This window comes from Oratosquilla oratoria, chromosome 12 (assembly GCF_046742065.1).
Source record: "Oratosquilla oratoria isolate Oo_2021 chromosome 12, ASM4674206v1, whole genome shotgun sequence".
Classification (NCBI taxonomy): Eukaryota; Metazoa; Arthropoda; class Malacostraca; order Stomatopoda; family Squillidae; genus Oratosquilla; species Oratosquilla oratoria.
The window spans coordinates 50,769,737-50,790,185 of record NC_134788.1 but is presented as its reverse complement, the minus strand read 5'-3'; the positions used below and the strand labels follow the sequence as shown (position 1 = coordinate 50,790,185).

The 20,449-nt window shown below is 38.3% G+C and overlaps 2 protein-coding genes across 4 annotated transcripts in view; one reads left to right on the top strand and one right to left on the bottom strand.

The window, feature by feature from the left end:
- The window catches only part of LOC143031711 (TBC1 domain family member 2B-like), a 107,033-nt gene that overhangs the window by 3,098 nt on the left and 83,486 nt on the right, over positions 1 to 20,449 (bottom strand). The window lies entirely within an intron of this gene.
- LOC143031710 (uncharacterized) overlaps positions 8,818 to 20,449 on the top strand; it is a 42,637-nt gene continuing 31,005 nt past the window's right edge. For both annotated transcript variants that reach the window (XM_076195904.1, XM_076195903.1), the window contains exon 1: positions 8,818 to 9,198. In XM_076195904.1, the coding sequence (XP_076052019.1) occupies positions 9,136 to 9,198 (63 nt within the window). In that variant the 5' untranslated portion in view covers positions 8,818 to 9,135. The remainder of the gene's footprint in view (positions 9,199 to 20,449) is intronic.

Sequence of the window (20,449 nt, the reverse complement as noted above, 5' to 3'; positions counted from 1 at the left end):
AGGGCACTGTGGGAGGTTTTGCGGATATACGGGATAGGAGGAAAACTTCTAGGAGCTGTCAAGAGTTTTTATGAGAGTAGTACAGCATGTGTCAGGATTAGAAATGGAGAGAGTGAGTGGTTCGAGGTAAAGGTGGGCCTTCGTCAGGGATACGTTATGTCGCCCTGGCTGTTCAACTTGTACATGGATGGGGTGGTGCGAGAGGTAAATGCAAGGGTGGTGGGTCAGGGATTGGAGATGGTTAAAGAAAATGGAGAAAAGTGGGAGGTGAGCCTGCTGCTGTTTGCGGACGACACTGCGCTTGTGGCAGGATCGGAAGAGGGATTGAGGAAGTTGGTGACAGAGTTTGGGAGAGTGTGTGATAGAAGAAAGCTGAAGATAAATGTGGGTAAAAGTAAGGTGATGAGATGTACAAGGGGTGAAAGTGGCAGTAGACTGGAAGTGAGCATTAAGGGAGAGCGACTGGAGGAAGTGGATAGTTTTAGATACTTGGGTGCAAATGTGGCAGGAAAAGGTGGAGTGGAGGTGGAATGTATATTGAGAGAAGCGAGTAGATGCCTTGGTGGATTAAAAAGTGTAATGAGGAATAGACATTTGGGAATGGATGCTAAGAGGAGACTGTATGAAGGAGCGATTGTGCCAACAGCACTGTATGGGACAGAAACATGAAACATAAGAGAGGAAGAGAGAAGGAGTTTGAATGTGTTTGAGATGAGGTGTCTGAGAAGTATGATGGAGGTTACTAGGCTAGATAAAGTGAGAAATGAGGAGGTGATGAGGAGAACAGGGGTGGAAAGGGAGTTGGGAGATACGATTGATGAAAGAGTATTAGGATGGTTTGGACACATGGAAAGAATGAGTGAAGAAAGACTAGTAAAAGAGGTATAGAAGGCAGATGTGGAGGGAGTGAACATGAGGGGACGTCCTAGGATGAGGTGGATGGATGGGGTGAAGGGGGCTTTGGGGAAGAGGGGAATGTCTTTTGAGGAAGGACATGAGAGGAGAGAAGACAGGTGTGAATGGAGAAGGGTTGTATATGGATGATGTTGTGATTGCATATGGGCGGGGGGATGGGGGTGAGGTAGTATGTGTGAGAAAAATTTGACGCAGCACGAAGGGATTTCTTCCCGTCTTCTCCTTTTATGCATGGGGGGACGGAGAGGGGGGGTCGCCGATTTAATGAAGCGGCCTTGCTGTGGATGTGCTGTGTCTTGCGACATTGCTTCTGACCCAGGGCAGTGGACAAGGTGCAGGGATGACCCGTCATCCAGAAGGTGCTAAGATAAGAGGGAGGGTGGAGGGGAGTGGAGTGTATTCAGGGATGGAATGGGTGGGAATGATTTTATGCCTTTTTCTTTTTGGCTACCTCCCTTGTAAGGGGGAAAAAGCCTTGGTATATGTATGTACATGACAGGTGGGAAGGGACATGGAACTACCTAGTGTAGACCCTATGGTCTCTTGTAGTGTCCCATTCTTACGTTAATTCATAAAAAATAAATGAAAAAAAAAATATTTGAAAAAAATTAGTCTTCAGTCCTAAATGTATTATGCGTCACTGTGATCCGTAGGGGTGGTAGATCGTAACACATGTAAGGACTACCAATGTAATTTTCTTACAATTATATAACATTAATTTATTTTTTAATTATCTGTACTGTTTTGTCGTCAATTAAAAAGCTTAAATATTTCTAAAATGGCCGAAAACAGAACATATTAATAATAATAATAAATAATAATAATTAAAAAACAACGATAATAAATATTATAATAATATTCATCAAATGTAGATAATAATTATAATATTTATCAAATGTAGCTGCTATTTCAGCGGACAACCCAACTCCGTTTTCTATTGTCGGTTCCAATATTACGTAGACAAAATAAACCAATAATAAAAAAAAAGTTAAAAACAATAATAATTAAATCAAAATAAAAACTTGTAAGAAAATGAGATTTTAATACATTGTAATAATATAATTAATAACAATATAGTAATAATAATTTTAAATAAAACTGTAATAACAACATAATACAAATGATAAACAGTAAGAATTATTTAAAAAATAAAACGAAAACCAACAAAAAACATAACACTAAGAATATTATTAATAATAATAATTATTAAAATAATGTAAATAATATTTAGCACCAGCGGGCAACCCAAGCCACGTGTCGGGGGGAGGAGGAGGAGGAGGTAGGGGAGGAGGAGGGGGAGGAGGAGGGAGAGGAGGAGGAAGAGGAGGAAGGGGGAAAGGGAGAGGAGGAGAAGGAAGGGGGGGAGGTACGGAGAGGAGGGGGAGGAGGAAGAGGGTGAGGAGGAGGAAAGAGGAGGAGGAAGGGGGGAAGAGGGGAAGGGAGGAGGAGGTAGGGGAGAAGAAGGGAGACGAGGAGAAGAGGGAAGGTTGGGAAAGGAAGGAGGGAGGGAGGGAGGGAGGGGGAAGGGAGTGGGAGGAGGGAGGGAGGGGGAAGGGAGTGGGAGGAGGGAGGGAGGGGGAAGGGAGTGGGAGGGAGGGAGGGAGGGGGAAGGGAGTGGGAGGGAGGGAGGGAGGGGAAGGGAGTGGGAGGGAGGGAGGGGGATCCTTGCTATACACTCACTCTGACGTCACAACAGGGAAAGTGAAGATAACGTAAATTAATAATAAATAATAATTATAATAAATAATAATCATAATATTTATAATAATAATTATATTAAATAATATTTATAACAATAATCATAAATAATAATTATATAATCCGGATTTGATTTTCTTCCAAGAAATATTATTTGCATTTTTTTGTTAATCTAAGGCTTGAAAAGACGGCTTTGCGACCTTTGCCTCGATGAGTAAGGTCTTCCCTTTGGCGGGCTGGACTAAGGCTCTTCCGCCGGATCGTCCTTTGTGAGTCTGCGCATGCGCAGGACTTTTGCGAAATTCGACGAATCGCGCAAGTCACGTGACAATGGAGGATGACTAATGTAACTGGATGCCGTTACTGGGCTAGTGACGACCGGGAAGATTGACAGTCGGTTTTAGCTTCTGGGTTTTATTGACGTCACTATGTACGGTACATACACTCGCACACCCGGCCCAGACTAGGCCTAAAAGGAGACTGACCGCGACCTGACCCCGGCAACCCTTAAATACTCTCCTTGAGTACCGAAAAGTAGCTTACCTCTGGTTGGCAAAGGGTTGCCGGGCGTAGGCCTGAAGTGTGTTTCTTTGAGTATACAAATACCTGAAGTACAGGCTTATTAAAGACTTAACTCTAACATTCTTATTACAAGTCCAAGTCCGATGGCCGACTACTTCTACACAGACTGTGAATACATGGTTCCTCTCACTGCTGATGCCGCGATGGTATAAGCCGACATAGCACATGTGGGGGATTGTCCACCACACTAATTTTTTTTTTCTATTTTTTTTTTTTTTAGATATGAGATTCAATTTGTCTATTGTTTATTTATCTTTGTTTTAATTTATGACAAAGAATGACTTAGGAATATTTATTCCATTTATTTTATTTTATTTATTTTTCGAAATTGCTGCTACGGAATATTTCATATATTCCTCGTTTATTATTTTTAGTTTATTATCACAATCGCCCCTGTGGACCAGAGCCACACATATTAGAAATCAAATAAATCAGACAAAAATATTTAGGCTCGTCTGAATCAGGTTATTCATTACCCGTCGGAGTACAAATATCACGATAAGGGGGTACATATATCATGACTTTAAAAATTCTTACACATTTCTGTATTCCAACACTGAAAAGTATTAAGAAATTGAACAACTCGTCGATTACAATTTTCTATAAGTTAGAAAGCGTTGGTAAACTTGAGTCCTGAAGCAAAGTTCCAATTTCTAAGTTAAGGAATGTCAACCATGGGGGGTAGTATTATCACGATGTGAGGGTTACTATATCACGCTTCAATTTTTTGTATAATTCATTACTTTTTATGTGGAAAAGTGGGATGTAGGCTATTTTTCTTTGTAAAATAAAAATCATACTGAATCTATTCATGTGACGTCATTCAATGGGACAAAGACGTCATTCATTAGCAAAACGACGTTTATTTGTAATGATAATGGCGCCATACATCGTGACGTCACATTACTGGCGACATGACGTCATTTTCTTTCTTCCGTTTCGAAATAATTGTAGCAGCAACTCGTTGCCTCTGTTGTTTTATTATGATTTATTATATATATATATATATATATATATATATATGTATACATCCCCAATGCAGGTAATATTTGCTCAGTCTTCTTGGACAGACGACAAACAAAAACAACGAAATAAAACGATCTACGCTAGGAAAACAAAGACAGACGACAGTTAAAAACAACGAAAAGAAGAAAAAAAAAAAAAAAACCTACGCTAGAAAAAATCAAAGGTGCGCCACCATTCCCAAGCGATTAATCATTTCGAAAATCTATCGATGGAAACCGAATCCCGTGTCAGAGGTTCGTGTCACAGGACCGTGTCACTTGCTCGGCGTGAGAAAGTGAGAGGGAAGGAACAAGCTTGCCCCTTCGAATTCGAGTTCAGAGCGAAATTTTGTTTATCCATTTTATTGTTGTCTTTGTCTTTATGTTACGATTAGTTATTATTATTATCATTACTACGTCTCCTCGCATTTGGGTCCCGAGCAAATTTTAATTCGTTGATAATATCAGTTTCCTCCATATGTTACCATTATTTTCTATTTATTAATTAGTAGTAGTATTGAGTAGTAGTAGTATCATTAATATTGCTCATTATTAATAATATTATTATTATTATTACCTCCGCATTCGATTCCCAATCGAAAAAAAATAATCAGCCCTTATATTAGTATAATTATTACTGCCTATTAAATATTATAATTATTATCATTATTAATTATTATTATTATTATTATTATTATTGTGGAAAAATAGGATATAATTATATGTATACAAATCTAGAAATATTAGAAATATGTTTATGAAATTATCTTTCGTGGAAGACGACTTAACTGGAATGGTGGAACGAACGGTAGAAAGCGAGAGTTGGAAAAATGAACAATAAAATAAATAAAGCAAAACAAGTAAATATAATAATAATGATAATAATAATGATAAAATATTAATAATGATTATAATGATATTGATATAAAAAAATGTAAATACGACACAATGAAAAGACAAGACGACAATGGTAATAACAAATAATAAAATAACAACAACAATAATAATAACAAATATTTTTAAGTGCAAAAGTACAATAACAATAATAATAAAATATTTTTAAGAACAACGACAAGTGGATGTATCGCTTACTGGTTGGGTTCCGGTCTGTATGGACGTGGAAAAGGACACCACGCTGGCTAGAACTCTTTCAGAGGACACACGTGAGAAATGCACACACACACACACACACACACACACACACACACACACACACACACACACACACACACACACACACACATGCCCAGGGCTGAAATAATTTCAGTATCACTTCGCTGCGGGGTGTTACTCCAACTCACGTGGGCGGGGAGTTGTGTGTGTGTGTGTGTGTGTGTGTGTGTGTGTGTGTGTGTGTGTGTAAGGTCACAGTATTATCCATAGATCGGTCATATATGAGCTCTGAGCTCTCATCCGGGAGGTTAATAACTGTCAGTCACGAGTCCAACACGTGATCCAAGACCATGGTGAATCACACACACACACACACACACACACACAATTACAAAGGAGTTCTTTGGGTCCATAACTAGGTCGGATAAATAAACAAATAAAAAATAAAAATTAATATATAATAATAATAACAATAATAATAATAATAAATAAATAAAAATGATAATATAAATAAGAAAATAAATAAATAGGTAAATTCAAATAATAAACAAACAGTTGAATAGTAAATAATAATAAACTGACATAAATAATAATAAATGATAATCACGGAAATAATAATAGACAAATAACAAATAAATGATACAAAATAAATGACAGTCATTACATCATCTTGCTTAGGTGTTTATTTAAACGAATCTTAAAGATTCAAACTGAGCTACATTTCATTGCCTCTGCAGCATCAAGTTTATTCCATTCAGTAACTACACACACACACAATCCTCATCGAACTGGGAAGTAACGACGAAAATAATAATATTGATAATAATAATAAATAATAATATACAATGGTAGTAACAATAATTAATGCATATTGATAATTAATAATACACAATAATGATAGTAATAATAATAAATATTACACAATAATTAACAAGATATTTACAAAATATCCTTTCCTATAGAAGGCCTCTATTCCTCCTCCTCCCTCTCTCTATTCTCTTCCTCAACCCTCCTCTCTCTCTATTTTCCTCTTCAACTCCTTTTTCTTCCTTCTCCTCCTCTATCTTCCATTCTCCTCTTCCTCCTCCCTCCTCCTTTTCTTCTTCTATATTACATTCTCCTCCTCCTCCCTCTCTCTATTCTTCTCTTCAACTCCCTCCTCCTCCCCCCTCCTCTTCCTTGCTCCTCCTCCTCCTCCTCCCTCTCCTCACTCTCCCTATTCTTCTCTTCAACTCCCTCCTCCTCCCCCCTTCCTCCTTTTCCTCCTCCTCCTCCTCCTCCTCTCCCGCCCGTGGGGAACCCAGTCCCCAGCAGGCCTGAATATTCCTCACCTATTGTGGAGGACGAAGAGGAAGAAGAGGAGGATGAAGAGGGAGAGTGTGAGTGTGTGGAGGTAGAAGAGGAGGAAGAGGAGAAGGCGAGGAAGAAGAGGATGAGGACGAGAAGTAGGAAGAGAAGGAAGAAGAGGAGGAGGAGGAAGGAGAGGGAGAGTGTGTGTGTGCAGAGGAGGAGGAAGAGGAGGAAGAAGAGTGAGGGAGTGTATGTGTGTGAGGAGGGGAGGAGGAGGGGGAGAGGTAGTGAGGGGAGGAGGAGGGGGAGAGGTAGTGAGGGGAGGAGGAGGGGGAGAGGTAGTGAGGGGAGGAGGAGGGAGGAGGGGGAGAGGTAGTGAGGGGAGGAGGGAGGAGGGGAGAGGTAGTGAGGAAAAAGGGAAGAATGCTTTGGAGAGAGGATGAGAGGAAGAGAGTGAGGGAGGAGGAGGAGGAAGAAAGAGGAAGAGGAGGATGAAAGAGGAAGTGGAGAGGCTAGCAGACCATAATAATAATAATAATGATAATAATAATAATAATAATAATGAAAAAAATAATAATAATGAAAAAAATAATAAGAATTAAATTAGATAATTATTTTCTATTCAATAATTTATTTTATCTTTTTATTATTATCATTATTATTTATTATTATTTTCCTTTTCATTCGACGTGACCTTTTTTTTTTGGGGGGGATTACGCTTTAACACATTAAATTAGCTCCCCCCACTTCCATCCCCCCTCCCCCTCAGCTTGCCCCTCCCCCCCCAAGAAAAAACAAGATATATAAATAAAAAAGAAAAATAAATACAAATAAAATTAAGGAAAATTAAATTAAAATGAAAGATAGAAAATTAGATAAAAATTAATTACAGATTGAATAAAGATAAAAAATAAACGAAAGTAAATAAATAAAAAATGAAAATAAAATAAATCAAAATAATGAAATAAAAATTAAATCAAGATTGAATAACAAATAAAAACAAATAAACAAATAAGAAATAATAAAAATAATTAAATAAAAATTAAACAAATAAAATGAATTATATAAAAATTGAATAAATAACAAATAAATAAAAAATAAATAAATGAAATATTGCTACTGACGAAGTGTGGCGGGCGACGAGCGTAGATTTCCCTCTGCAGCAGCGGCAGCGTGAAGAACCCAGGCGCCGTCCGTAGGGGCGGGGCAGGGACCCGACGGCGGCGGCGGCGCCCCGCCCCGGGGAGGAGGAAGAGGAGGAGGAGGATGAGGAGGGAGGGGGGATAGGACACTCCTCTTCTGGGGGGGAGGAGGAGGAGGGAAGGATAGGAGCCTTCTTGCCTGGAGGAGAAGAGGAGGAAGAGGTCGACGAAGAGAAAGAGGAGGAGGGGGAAGATATGGAGGCGAGGAGGAAGAGAAGTGGGGGAGGAAGAGGAGGAGGGGAAGAAGTGGAGGAGGAGGAGGAAGGAGAGGGCGAAGAAGAGGAGGAAGGGAGGAGGAAGAAGAAGGGAGGGGAGGAGGTAGAAGGAGAGGGCGAAGAAGAGGAGGAAGAGGAAGGAGAGGGGGACGAAGAATAAGAGGAAGAGGAGGAAGGGAAGAGAAAGAGGAGGAGGGAGAGGGCGAGGAAGAGAAGAGGGAGGAGGTGGGGGAGGAGGAAGACGAGGGTGGGGAGGAGGAAGAGGAGTGGGAGGAGGAAGAGGAGTGGGAGGTGGAGGGGAAGAGGAGGTGGAAGGGAGGAGGAGGGAGGGAAAGAGGAGGGAAGAAAGAGGAAGAGGGGAAGAGGAGGAGGAAGAGGAGGAGGAGGAGGAGAAAGATGGGGAAGAGGAGAAAGATGAAGAAGAGGAGGAGGGCGAAGAGGAGGGTGAAAGAGGGGGAGAAAGAGGGGGAGGAGGAGGGGAGAAAGGGGAGGAGGGGGAAATTTCACCATAGGAACGAGTCTAGGTGTGTGTGGTGGGGGGGGGGAGGAAGAGGGGGAGGAAGAGGAGGAGGAGGAGGAAGACGAAGACGAAAAGGAAGATGAGTACTAAGAAGAGGAGGAAGAGGAAGAGGAAGAGGAGGGAGGATTCAAGAGGTCCTCTTTCCTCTCCCTCACCCCCCTCCTCCTCCTCCTCTTCGTCCTCCTCCCCCCCTCCTCGGGTGGGTGAGGGAGGGAGGGTACGGGAGGGAGGAGGAGGGGGCCGGGAGGGGGGGAGGGTATATAAGGAGAGGCCCGCGGAGTCGGGAGCTCAAAGAGTGCCCGACTTTGGAAGCAGACGGACGTCACTCGATTCTCCCGAAAATTATCGTCTCCCCCTCTCCCTCCCTCACTCTCACTCTTCTCACTCTCTCACGGGGTCCGGCTTGCTCACAAGCCGACAGACCTCTCACGAATTTAACGTAATTTTTTTTATATATAATTTTTTACGAATATATATATATATATATTTTTTAAATCATCACGCCCATTTTCTGACGTGAGATTCTGTGAGACACACCGGCTCACGCCCATCCCTCCCACGCCCCTCACGCCCACATCCCTCTTCGAGGAGGAGCCATGAAGTCTAAGGGCGTTGTTCTCCTGCTGGTGACCATGCTGGTTGTCATGGCAACAGCGAAGGTAAGTCCCACTTGAGTTATGACGTAAAAAAAAAAAAAAAAAAAAAAATATATATATATATATATATAATAATTATAACAGAAATAAATAATAAAATTAATGAATATAGTAATAATATATATATATATATATATATATATATATGTATACACCTGCATAGCCTAGTCGATCAAGAATTCAATTTCCTAGAAAGAGATAGAGAAAGAGAGGAGAGTTGTTTTAGGTTGTTCTCTGTTATATACAACCCCGCGGTAAAGGCGTGGTTGTTCAACTACCTAACTACAGAATACAATTTATGACGTCATCAGTCGTACCCTTTGTCCTCTTGATATATATATATATATATATATATATATATATATATATATATATATATATATATTCACAGAGGAAGAGGTAATACATTTGAAAAAGAGAAATGGAGAAATTAAAATATAATAAATAAATTATAATAAGCAATAATAATAATAATAATAATAATAATAATAAATAAAATACAATGAGCTTGATAAATAACACGGACCAAGCAGTCCTTTGTGGACCTTAGCAGTGTACCAGGTTTCACAAAGAGAAATAATAAAGAGTACAAAGAGAAGAGAAAATCGTTTAGGAAAATGGCGATCCGCTAAATTTTCTTAAAAAAAAAAAAAAAAAAAAAACTTTAGTAACTAGAGTGACGTGACTGTTATCAAATGTGCATGTAGTGTTTTCTAAGACTCTAACACATAGACAGACACATACACACGCACACAAATACAATCACACATAACATACACAAATATACTCACACTCACACAGAACACACACACAAATACACTTACACAAACACAATACATACACTCACTATAAATGTAGAAAAAATCCAATGAATTTGTTTAGATTTTGTAGATTACGAGAAGGCCTTTGACTCGGTAAAACAAATGGCAAAACTAGATTCTACAGGCAATTATGATTCTAGACTACATCTATGTATGTCATTCGTCTCCATCAAGAGATAGATAAAAGATACAGAAAAGATAAAGATCGAGAAAGGAATATGGCGAAGCGATAAGTGAGTTCGTTTGAATGGAAACGACTTTGACTATTTTTATTTATTTTTCCGTATTTTCAAATGTCAAATCTTGCGTCATATCTAGAGAAGCTGAAAGAAGAACTACGAGAAGTTAAACCTAGACGAATACTAGACACATTGCTGAGTTGTAGACTTAGAAAAGTCTAGAATATTGTTACCGAAGTCTTCTTAGTATTTGAATGGACAACACTTGAAGACGAATTTACAATTGAGGTTAGGAAGGTTTGAAGATTAATGGGGAATATTTAAATCCCCTAATATTTGCGAATGAGATTATTTTTTTATTTCAGAAAGAGCAGAATATTTGCAAAATATGCCGAGTGATCTGAACAAGGAAATTCTCAAAGTCGGTTTGAAAATGAAGAATATAATTACTAAAGACAGATGTCGATACTAAATAAAAAGTGACAAAAATATATAAAGACATAATTATTTTAATAAATAAATACGGCGTAATATAATGGGTTGGAAGATATTTGGTAAATATAGGATGATGAGAGGCTATGTCTATGTTTGAAACGCAATGTTTACAATCAGTGTGTAGTCCCAGCTACGATCTACACACATGTGAAACTTGGAAACTGACGAAGGCGATGGAGAGAAAGCTAGAGAAGAGAGCAGAAAGAGAGGAAAAGAGAGAGAAAGAGAGAGAGGAAGTGGAATTGGGCCACCAGCGATGAAGTAATTACTGTGTTACTGACTGGACGCCGCGAGATGTGAAGCGTGCAAGAGGGAGACCAGACAGAGGGTGGAAAGTCGAGAGGGGGAAGTTTGCAGGAGTAACATGGCATATTCACCACGGTCTTGGATCACGTGTTGGACTCGCGATCGACAGCTATTTCCCTCTCGAAAGAGAGGTCAGAGCTCGTATATGACCCGATCTATGAATAATGCTGTGAGCTTACATGCACACACACACAAACTCCCCGCCCACGGGAGTTGGAATAACGACTCGCACCGCAGCGATACTGAAATTTGTTCAGCCCTGGGCGGGATTCGAACCCACTGCTCCCCTCATCCACTCCCTCCAATTTAATTATTTATCTTTGAATTTTTTATTTTTCGAATATATTCTAATTAAGGTTATCGTCTAATAATTATAATTACGAAAAAATATTATTTATTATTTCCACACACACACACACACACACACACACGTGTGTGTGTGTGTGTGTGTACACGTGTGTGTACATTGTGTACGTTTTTCGGTCTAATTATTATAATTGATATTGCGTGAATACATTTACGCACACACACACACACACAATTACATACACACACACAGTCATACACACAATTACACGAGCATATATACACACTATTATACACACACACATTTACATACACACAATTACACACGCACACACATTTACACATACACACGCACATTTACACATATACACACAAATTTACTAACATAATTGCACACACAATTACACACACGCATATACAATTACACACATTTCCACACACAATTACATACGCACATACACATAATTACACACGCACATACACACACAATTACACATTTCCACACACACATACAATTACACATTTCCACACACACATACAATTACACATTTCCACACACACACAATTACACATTTCCACACACACACACACACAATTACACATTTCCACACACACACACACACAATTACAAATACACACACAATTACATACGCACACACGCACAATTACACAGCCACATACACACGTACAATTACACACCTTTACACAGGCACATACACAATTACACACACACAATTACACAGACACACACACACACACAGGTACAATTACACAGGCACATACACAATTACACACACACACAATTACACATTTCCACACACACACACACACACAATTACACATTTCCACACACACACACACACACAATTACACAAGCACATACACAATTACACACACACAAATTTACACTTTTCCACAAACACACACACACACACACAAAGCCTTTACACACACAATTACATACCCACACACGCACAATTACACAGCCACATACACACGTACAATTACACACTTTTACACAGGCACATACACAATTACATACACACACAGGCACAATTACACAGGCACATACACAATTACACACACACACAATTACACATTTACACACACATACACACACACAAACACAATTACACACACACACACACACAAATTTACAGTTTTCCACAAACACACATAAAGCCTTTACCTTCCAGGTTGTCCTGTTCCTCTCCCTTTAGCTGTTATTGTTGTTATTGTCGAGTTATTGAGCCGACAACTCTGTCCTCTTAAGCTTAACAGGGTAAATAACCACACACACACGTACACGCACATGTACATACACGTACACAAGTGGGCGCACAGAGAGTGGGAAATTAATTTTAGTGTTAAATAATAATAATAATAATAATAATAATAATAATAATAATATCAATAACAATAATATCAATAATATTATCATTAATAATATATAATAACAATAATAATCATAATAGTATTATATTACAGGGGATATTTTTTTTTAGGTTGGTTTCAGAAAAACAAAAGAATATCGTTGCCGTATTGGAGTGGATAACGCAATAAGAAATAATTAATTAAAAAAAAGGATAAATAAAAAAAAATCAATATAATGAAAATAAATGTTTAAATACATAAATTTGTAAGAAATAAATACAATATAATAAAAACACCAGAAATCAATTAGGTAAATGTACACACACAAATAAATCTTATAAGAACATTTGAAATGTTGAATAACGAATTTTATGTATATATTATATATATATTCATAAAACAATAACGTTTTCTTTATTGTTAATTTGCGTGTTTGCATTGTGGGTAAAATGTCGACAAATATGAATTATATTTTCCTTATAATTTCACGTCTTTCAATTTTTCATTTACTTTATCTTTTTATTTATTTATTACACATATATTTTCTTTACCTTAGGACATGTTGATGCCTGTATAAAAGAAAATATTTAAAATTGTACAACTTGTCGACTGTGAAGATCACTTGAATTCTTCTTACGATTTGAAATATTTGTTTATTATTATTATTATATTAATCATTAATGTAATAATCTTGTTTTTTATATTTTCATTTATATTTTGTTCGCCCTGGGATACAAATAAATAACAATAAATAAGGACATAAATATTGCACTGACTGATATGACAATGAAAGAAAGCATTTGCTAAATTACATTACTTTCGATTTATTTCCTATGTCATTTATCATTCTTTTAGGTTACTTATTTAGTAGACATTTTCACTAAACCTAATGTATTATCATTACTATTATTATTAATAATATTATCATTAATAACATTATTACGAAATATTAATTATTCTTAATCTTGTAAACATCAAGGTTACTCTCAATGCATATAATTTTATTTTTTATCTTTTTTCATTATCTTGCAGAAGCAACGATGTTTAGATAATTACATATTTTTCTTTTTTATGTCGTGTATGTGTGTGTGTGTGTGTGTGTGTGTGTGTGTGTGTGTGTAGACCAAAAAGATTATTCATATCAATGCTAGTATCGTCGATTTCCTCTCTATTCCTGGATATTACGAGGGAGAGAGAGAGGGAGAGAGAAAGAGAAAGAGAAAGAGAAAGAGAGAGAGAGAAAGAGAGAGTCGTTCCCAGCATCACTACATCTTCTTTAGGAGTTCAGAGTGTCTGTGTGTACACACAGACTCACGCACACACGTGTATGTACGTGTATGTACGTGTGTGTGTGTGTGTGTGTGTGTGTGTGTGTGTGTGCGTGTGTGTAATTCCTCTTCCTCCTCCTCCTCTTCTTCCTCGTCTTCTTCCTCTTCTCCCTCCTCTTCTTTTTCTTCCTCCTCTTCCTCCTCTTCTTCCCCTTCCTCCTCTTCTTCCTCGTCTCCTTCCTCTTCGTCTTCTTTTTCCTTCTCTTCCTCTTACTCCTACTCTACTTCCTCTTCTTCTTCCTCCTCCTCCTCGTCTCCCTCTTCCTCTTCGTCTTCCTCTTCCTCCTTAGCTCTACCCTAACATCTCTATTCCCTCCTCCTCTCCTCCTTTTCCTCCTCCTCCTCCTCCAAACCGCTGTTTGTTTGTGCTATTGATCTGCTGGGAGTGCTAGCGAAGGAGAGGAGGAGGAGGAGGAGGAGGAGGAGGAGGAAGAGCAGGAGAGTGAATGATGGGAGAGGAAGAAGGCAGAGTAAAGAGGAGGAGGAGGAGGGAAAAAGAGCGAAGAGTCTGGGGAGGAAGCTGCACAGGGAGTGGGAGACGAGGAAATGATTCCCCCCCCTCCCCCCGAGATGAAATTCTTTACCCTAGATCCTAGGGAGATTTTGCCCCCGAGATGATACTCTTTACCCTAGATTCTAGGGAGTTTCTTCCACACCGCTTTCCCCCAAAACTCCCTCTAAACACGAGAACTCCTCCAAAAATATTATATAACTCCTCCAAAAAGGAACTCAGGCATTTTGCCCAATTAATTCCGTCTATTGTCCATTTTCTAATTCAATTTGCCCCACCCCGTAACCCAAAATGTCCCTAAAACATGAGGATTTCCCCCCCAAAACGCCTGTAAAATTCCCATTCTCTCCGTAAATTTCCCCCTAAAATGTCGGCACCATCACTTGAAATTCCCTAAATACCCCCATTCCACCTAAAATAATCCTTAAATGCCCTACACTCCTCCCTAAATATTCCCTAAGATTTCACTAAAATTACCAAGTTTCCAATGGAAGAAAGCGTAGATTTTATAATTAAGAAAGTAATAATAAAAAATAAATCCTAACTATAAAACTAGATAATAAAATTCTTTTTAAATGGTAGAAAATATTCGTTAAGTCCAAACCAAGTATTTTCTCGGGAGGGGGCGTGGCCTAAGCGTGACGTCATGTCGACTGCATGGCGAACCTATTTTCATACGAAAAAGGTAAAACTACTTTACTTTATTAGAATAATAAAATAATAATAATGATAATAATAATAGTAATCATTATAATAATTATAACAATAATAACAATAAAGTTAATAAAAATAATTTCCTTCACTACTCGAATGCTTCGTAATAAAAATAAATACAAATAAATAAACAAATAATAGATTTATATAAAAAGGATCCTAGTGCATCTAGGTTGCTTAGAACTCTTCACTAGAACCTGGGGTCCCTGTCCATCAAATCATTGTTCAAGCTAGCGGGATCAGATGACGTCACAGGTCACACGCGTAACCCTCAATTAACCGAACTTAAGTTAACGTGAACTGCATTAACTTGAACTGACCTAACAAGTCCTAACCTAATTTACCGTAAAATATGACACAATTTACCCTAAACCTTAATTTAATTTACCCTAAATTTTAACTTAATTTACCCTAAAATTTAACCCAATTTACCCTAAAATCTAACCTAACTTGACCTAAAATCGAACCTAATTTACCCTAAAATCGAACCTTATTTACCCTAAAATCTAACCTAGTTTACCCTAAAATCTACCCTAATTTATCCTAAGATCTAACCTAATTTATCCTAAAATCTAACCTAATTTACCCTAAACACTAAACTAATTTATCCTAAGATCTACCTCAATTTACCCTAAGATCTACATCAATTTACCTTAAAATCTAACCTAATTTACCCCAAGATCTAACATAATCTACCCTAAAATCTAACCTAAGCTAACTTGACCTAACTTAACCTAGGTTAACCTGACCTAACCTAATTTACTCTAAAATCTAACCTAACTAAGCTACACTTAACTAAGAACCGGACGAGAACGTCCTCATGAAACCCCTAAGGTCGCCTCCTTAGGCCCCCCCGCCGTGACGTCATAACAATGACGTCACAATTGATGACGTCACTCGATATTTAATCAATGACGTCATTCAGATGACGTCACCGTCTTTAGAACCTAAGAATCGAGGAGTTTGCAGGAGGCCATATGACATACACTAGGGAGTTCCATGTCCCTTACCTCTTCTCATCTATAAAATGATATTCTCTCAAAACAATAGAGGAATGGGGGAGAGTGTAGGAGACCCTAAGGCCTACATTAGGTAGTTCCATGTCCCTTACCAAACATTTCATTGTCTAGGTGGAGTTAGGCTAGTAGTAACTAGTATTACCTAGTACTAGTAACTAGCTAAATATTTAAAATATTTGAAAATACAGTATTACTCTATCTAGTATTTTTTTTTTTTAGTTTCTTAGATTTCTTAATTTAATATTTTCGTAATTTTGTGTGTGTGTGTGTGTGTGTATATATATATATATATATATATATATATATATATATATATATACACTGACAACGTGATGAAAAATATACGAGAAAATAAAGATAAAAGCAACAAAATAACAATGGACAAGGACAGGTGAGAAAGTCAGATTTGTTTCCGCTAAAATTGGCCAAACTTCCGCTAAAAATAATTTCAATTTCCGTTTAATAGTCTGCTAAAAGTCCACATTGAATAAATTCAATTTCCGCTAAAAATAAATAAATGAATAGATAATAATAATAATCAGCTAAATATACGCTAACATTCCGATAAATGTCCGCTAAATTTCCGCTAAACATTCGCCATTTTTTCCGCTAAAGTTGGGCTAGAATATGTTGAATTTCCCCTAACACTAAATCAGCAAAATAGTAGTTAAAAATAATTCCTGCTAAATTTAGCTAACTTTCCGTCAAATTTTCGCAATTTTCTAGCTAAATTTGCACTACAATATGTTGAATTTCTCTTAAAAAAATCCCCAAAATTTCCGCTAAAATACACACATTTCCGCTAAAAACCCGAGATTTTCCCGCTAAATTTGTGCTAAAACATGTTAAACTTCCGCTAAAAAAACAGCAAAAATTACATTTAAAAACGGAAAATTTTCGCTAAAAATCCGCTACATTTACGCTAACTTCCACGTTTCTCCGCGAAAACAAAATAGATACATATATAAATAAATATATAAAGAATAAATAAAATAAAATATATGTAAAAAAAATAAAATAATAATGATAATAATCCACAACCACCCAATCTGGCAACATTTGACTAGAAATGCAAACTAGACGAGATTCTAGACGTTCTATCAACGCAGTTCCTAGACCCACAAAAAACACAAAATCTAAAAATATATTCTAATTAAAAAAAGAACAAAATCCATCTAACAAGATCACTATAATCTAGAGGGATATTCAGTAACTGGTAACTGATTCCGGCCTTAAGCGCATTTGAAAAAACAACAACAACAACTAAATAAATACAAAAAAATTGAAATATATAAATAATAATAAAAAAAAATAAAAAAATGAAACAATAATAAAAAAATTAATTAAATTACAAAAATAAACATCTAAATTAATCAATAAACAATTATTATCATTATCATTATTTTTTAAGAAATGCGTCGACTTCCACCACAGTTTGGCCGGTGTCACATGTGTTGGCAGACTTGACAGGTGTTGGAAAATGTTGTCAGAAAATGGCAAGTGTTGTCACGAGTTGGCAGAGTCGTCAGATCACACAGGTGTTGTTAATCGAAGCAGGTGTTGTCAGGTGTTGGAAAATGTTGTCAGGGATTGATGAAAGCGTTCAAATACACGTCAGCTCTCCAAGGTGTTGGAAAAATGTTGTCAGGAATTGATGGAAGCATTCAAATACACGTCAGTTCGCCCAGGTGTTGTCAGGTGTTGGAAAATGTCAGGGATTGATGGAAGCGTTCAAATACACGTCAGCTTTCCCAGGTGTTGTCAGACGACCCAGGTGTTGGAAAAATGTTGTCAGGAATTGATGGAAGCATTCCAACAGACGCCACCTCGCCCAGGTGTTGTCAGGTGTTGGAAAAATGTAGTCAGGAACTGATGGAATCGTCCAAACAGACGCTACCTTGCCCAGGTGTTGTCAAATGTTGTCAGGTACTGGAAAAATTTCGTCAGGGATTGATGGAATCGTCCAAACAGACGCCACCTCGACCAGGTGTTGTCAGACGACCCAGGTGTTGTCAGGTGTTGTCAAATGTTGTCAGGGCCAGAAGAGAGCATTAGAGAGGACGCATGTATTGATCGTAAGCCTCCTGACAACATCTCTCTCTCTTTCTCTCGTCAAATGTTGTCACAGCCTCTGTGGCGACGGCGCTGACAACACAGCTTTAAGTTGGCCCCGACGTCGCCTTCTCTTCCTCCCCCCCCGTCCCCTCCCAAGGATCTCTCTCTGTCTCTCAAATACGCACATGCATACAGGCACAGTGCACACACAAATACACATGTACACACACACACACACACACACACACACACACACACACACACACACATATATATATATACATAGAAATACATATTATATATATATATATATATATATATATATATATATACACACACACACACACACACACAAACACACATATATATATATATATATATATATTTGTACACACACAATGTACATATATATATACACATACAAATGCATGCATACATTTGTACACACATACATATAAAGGTATATATACGTTTGTACACACATATATGCACATACAAATGCATATATACACTTGTGTACACATATATGCACACACACGTATACACATACATATGCATATACACACACACACATACACAAACTCTCATCCAAGTGGGTAACAGCTGTTGATCATAAACCCAGCACGTGATTCAAGAGGCTCCGACGGTGCCCCTCACAGACGACTTTGTAGCGTGAAATTCAATGACCCGTGACCTGAGTCCAACTTCACCGGTGGCAGGGTTCGAGCCGCCACCCCTTCGACCCCCGCCGCAAGTACAGTCGCTCTAGCCCGATCGATCAGCGAGCGGGTGAAAATACCTAAAAATATTATCTTCACCAACGCCATTTTCTTCCTCCTCCTCCTCCTCCTCCTCTTCCTCTTCCAGCGAAGCTCTTAGGAGGAGAGTTCTTCCTCCTCTTGGTCTTCCCGAGCAACGACGGTTAAATCCGTTACAAATTCAAACTTAGCGAACCGTTAGCAAAATCCGTTACTAATTCAAAAGTCAAACTTGGCAAGCCGCTGTAAGTGTGTGTGTGTGTGTTTTGTGTGTGATTTCGTGTGTGTGTGTGTATGTGTTTTGGTGTGTGTATATGTGTTTTTCGTGTGTGTATACTTCCGTGTGTGTTTCGTATATGCGTGTGTGTGTGTGTATTTTCGTGTGTGTGTGCGTGTGTGTGTGTGTATTTTCGTGTGTGTGTGCGTGTGAATTTGACTTAAGATGACCTGAAACATATGTCGTGTACGTTTTTTCCGTTATAGAGAAAACACACACACAAAACGTACATATGAAAAAAATGTACGTAAAAATAAAATAAAACGAATATATAATATATATATACAATATATTTTAAAGGAACAAAATGAAATCAAATTAATTACACAAATAATTAATCCCCACAGATCCTAGGATTAAGTCGCAGGAAATAATGAATATTTGGCGTCCAGTTTAAATTAGCGTCGTGTACCAAACAAATTCGCGAGGGATTTAATTTAGCGAAATAGCCGTTGCCGGGTTACTGGGGGGTCGCGGGTAGAGTGGGGGAGGAGGAGGAGGAGGAAGAGGAAGGATAGGAAGAGGAGGAGGAAGAATGGGAAGAGGAGAAGGAGGAGGAAGAATAGGAAGAGGAGACGTAGGAAGAGGAAGAATAGTAAGAGGAGGAGGAAGAATAGGAAGAGGAAGAGGAGGAAGAAGAATAGGAAGAGGAGGAGGAAAAGGAAAAATAGGAAGAGGAGGAGGAAAAGGAAAAATAGGAAGAGCAGGAGGAGGAAGAATAGGAAGAGCAGGAGGAGGAATAGGAAGAGGAAGAATAGGAAGAGGAAGAAGAGGAAGAGTAGGAAGAGGAAGAATAAGAAGAGGAGGTAGAGGAAGAATAGGAGGAGGAGGTAGAGGAAGAATAGGAGGAGGAAGAATAGGAAGAGGAAGAAAAGGAAGAGGAAGAATGGGAAGAGGAAGAATAGGAAGAATAGGAAGAGGAGTAGGAAGAGGAAGAATAGGAAGAGGAGAAAGAGGAAGAATAGGAGGAAGGAGAGGAGTAGGAAGAAGAAGAATAGGAAGAGGAGGAGAAAGGGGTGGAGGAAGAGGAGGAGGAAGAATAGGAAGAGGAGAAAGAGGAAGAATAGGAAGAGGAGGAAGAATAGAAAAAGTAGGAAGAATAGGAAGATGA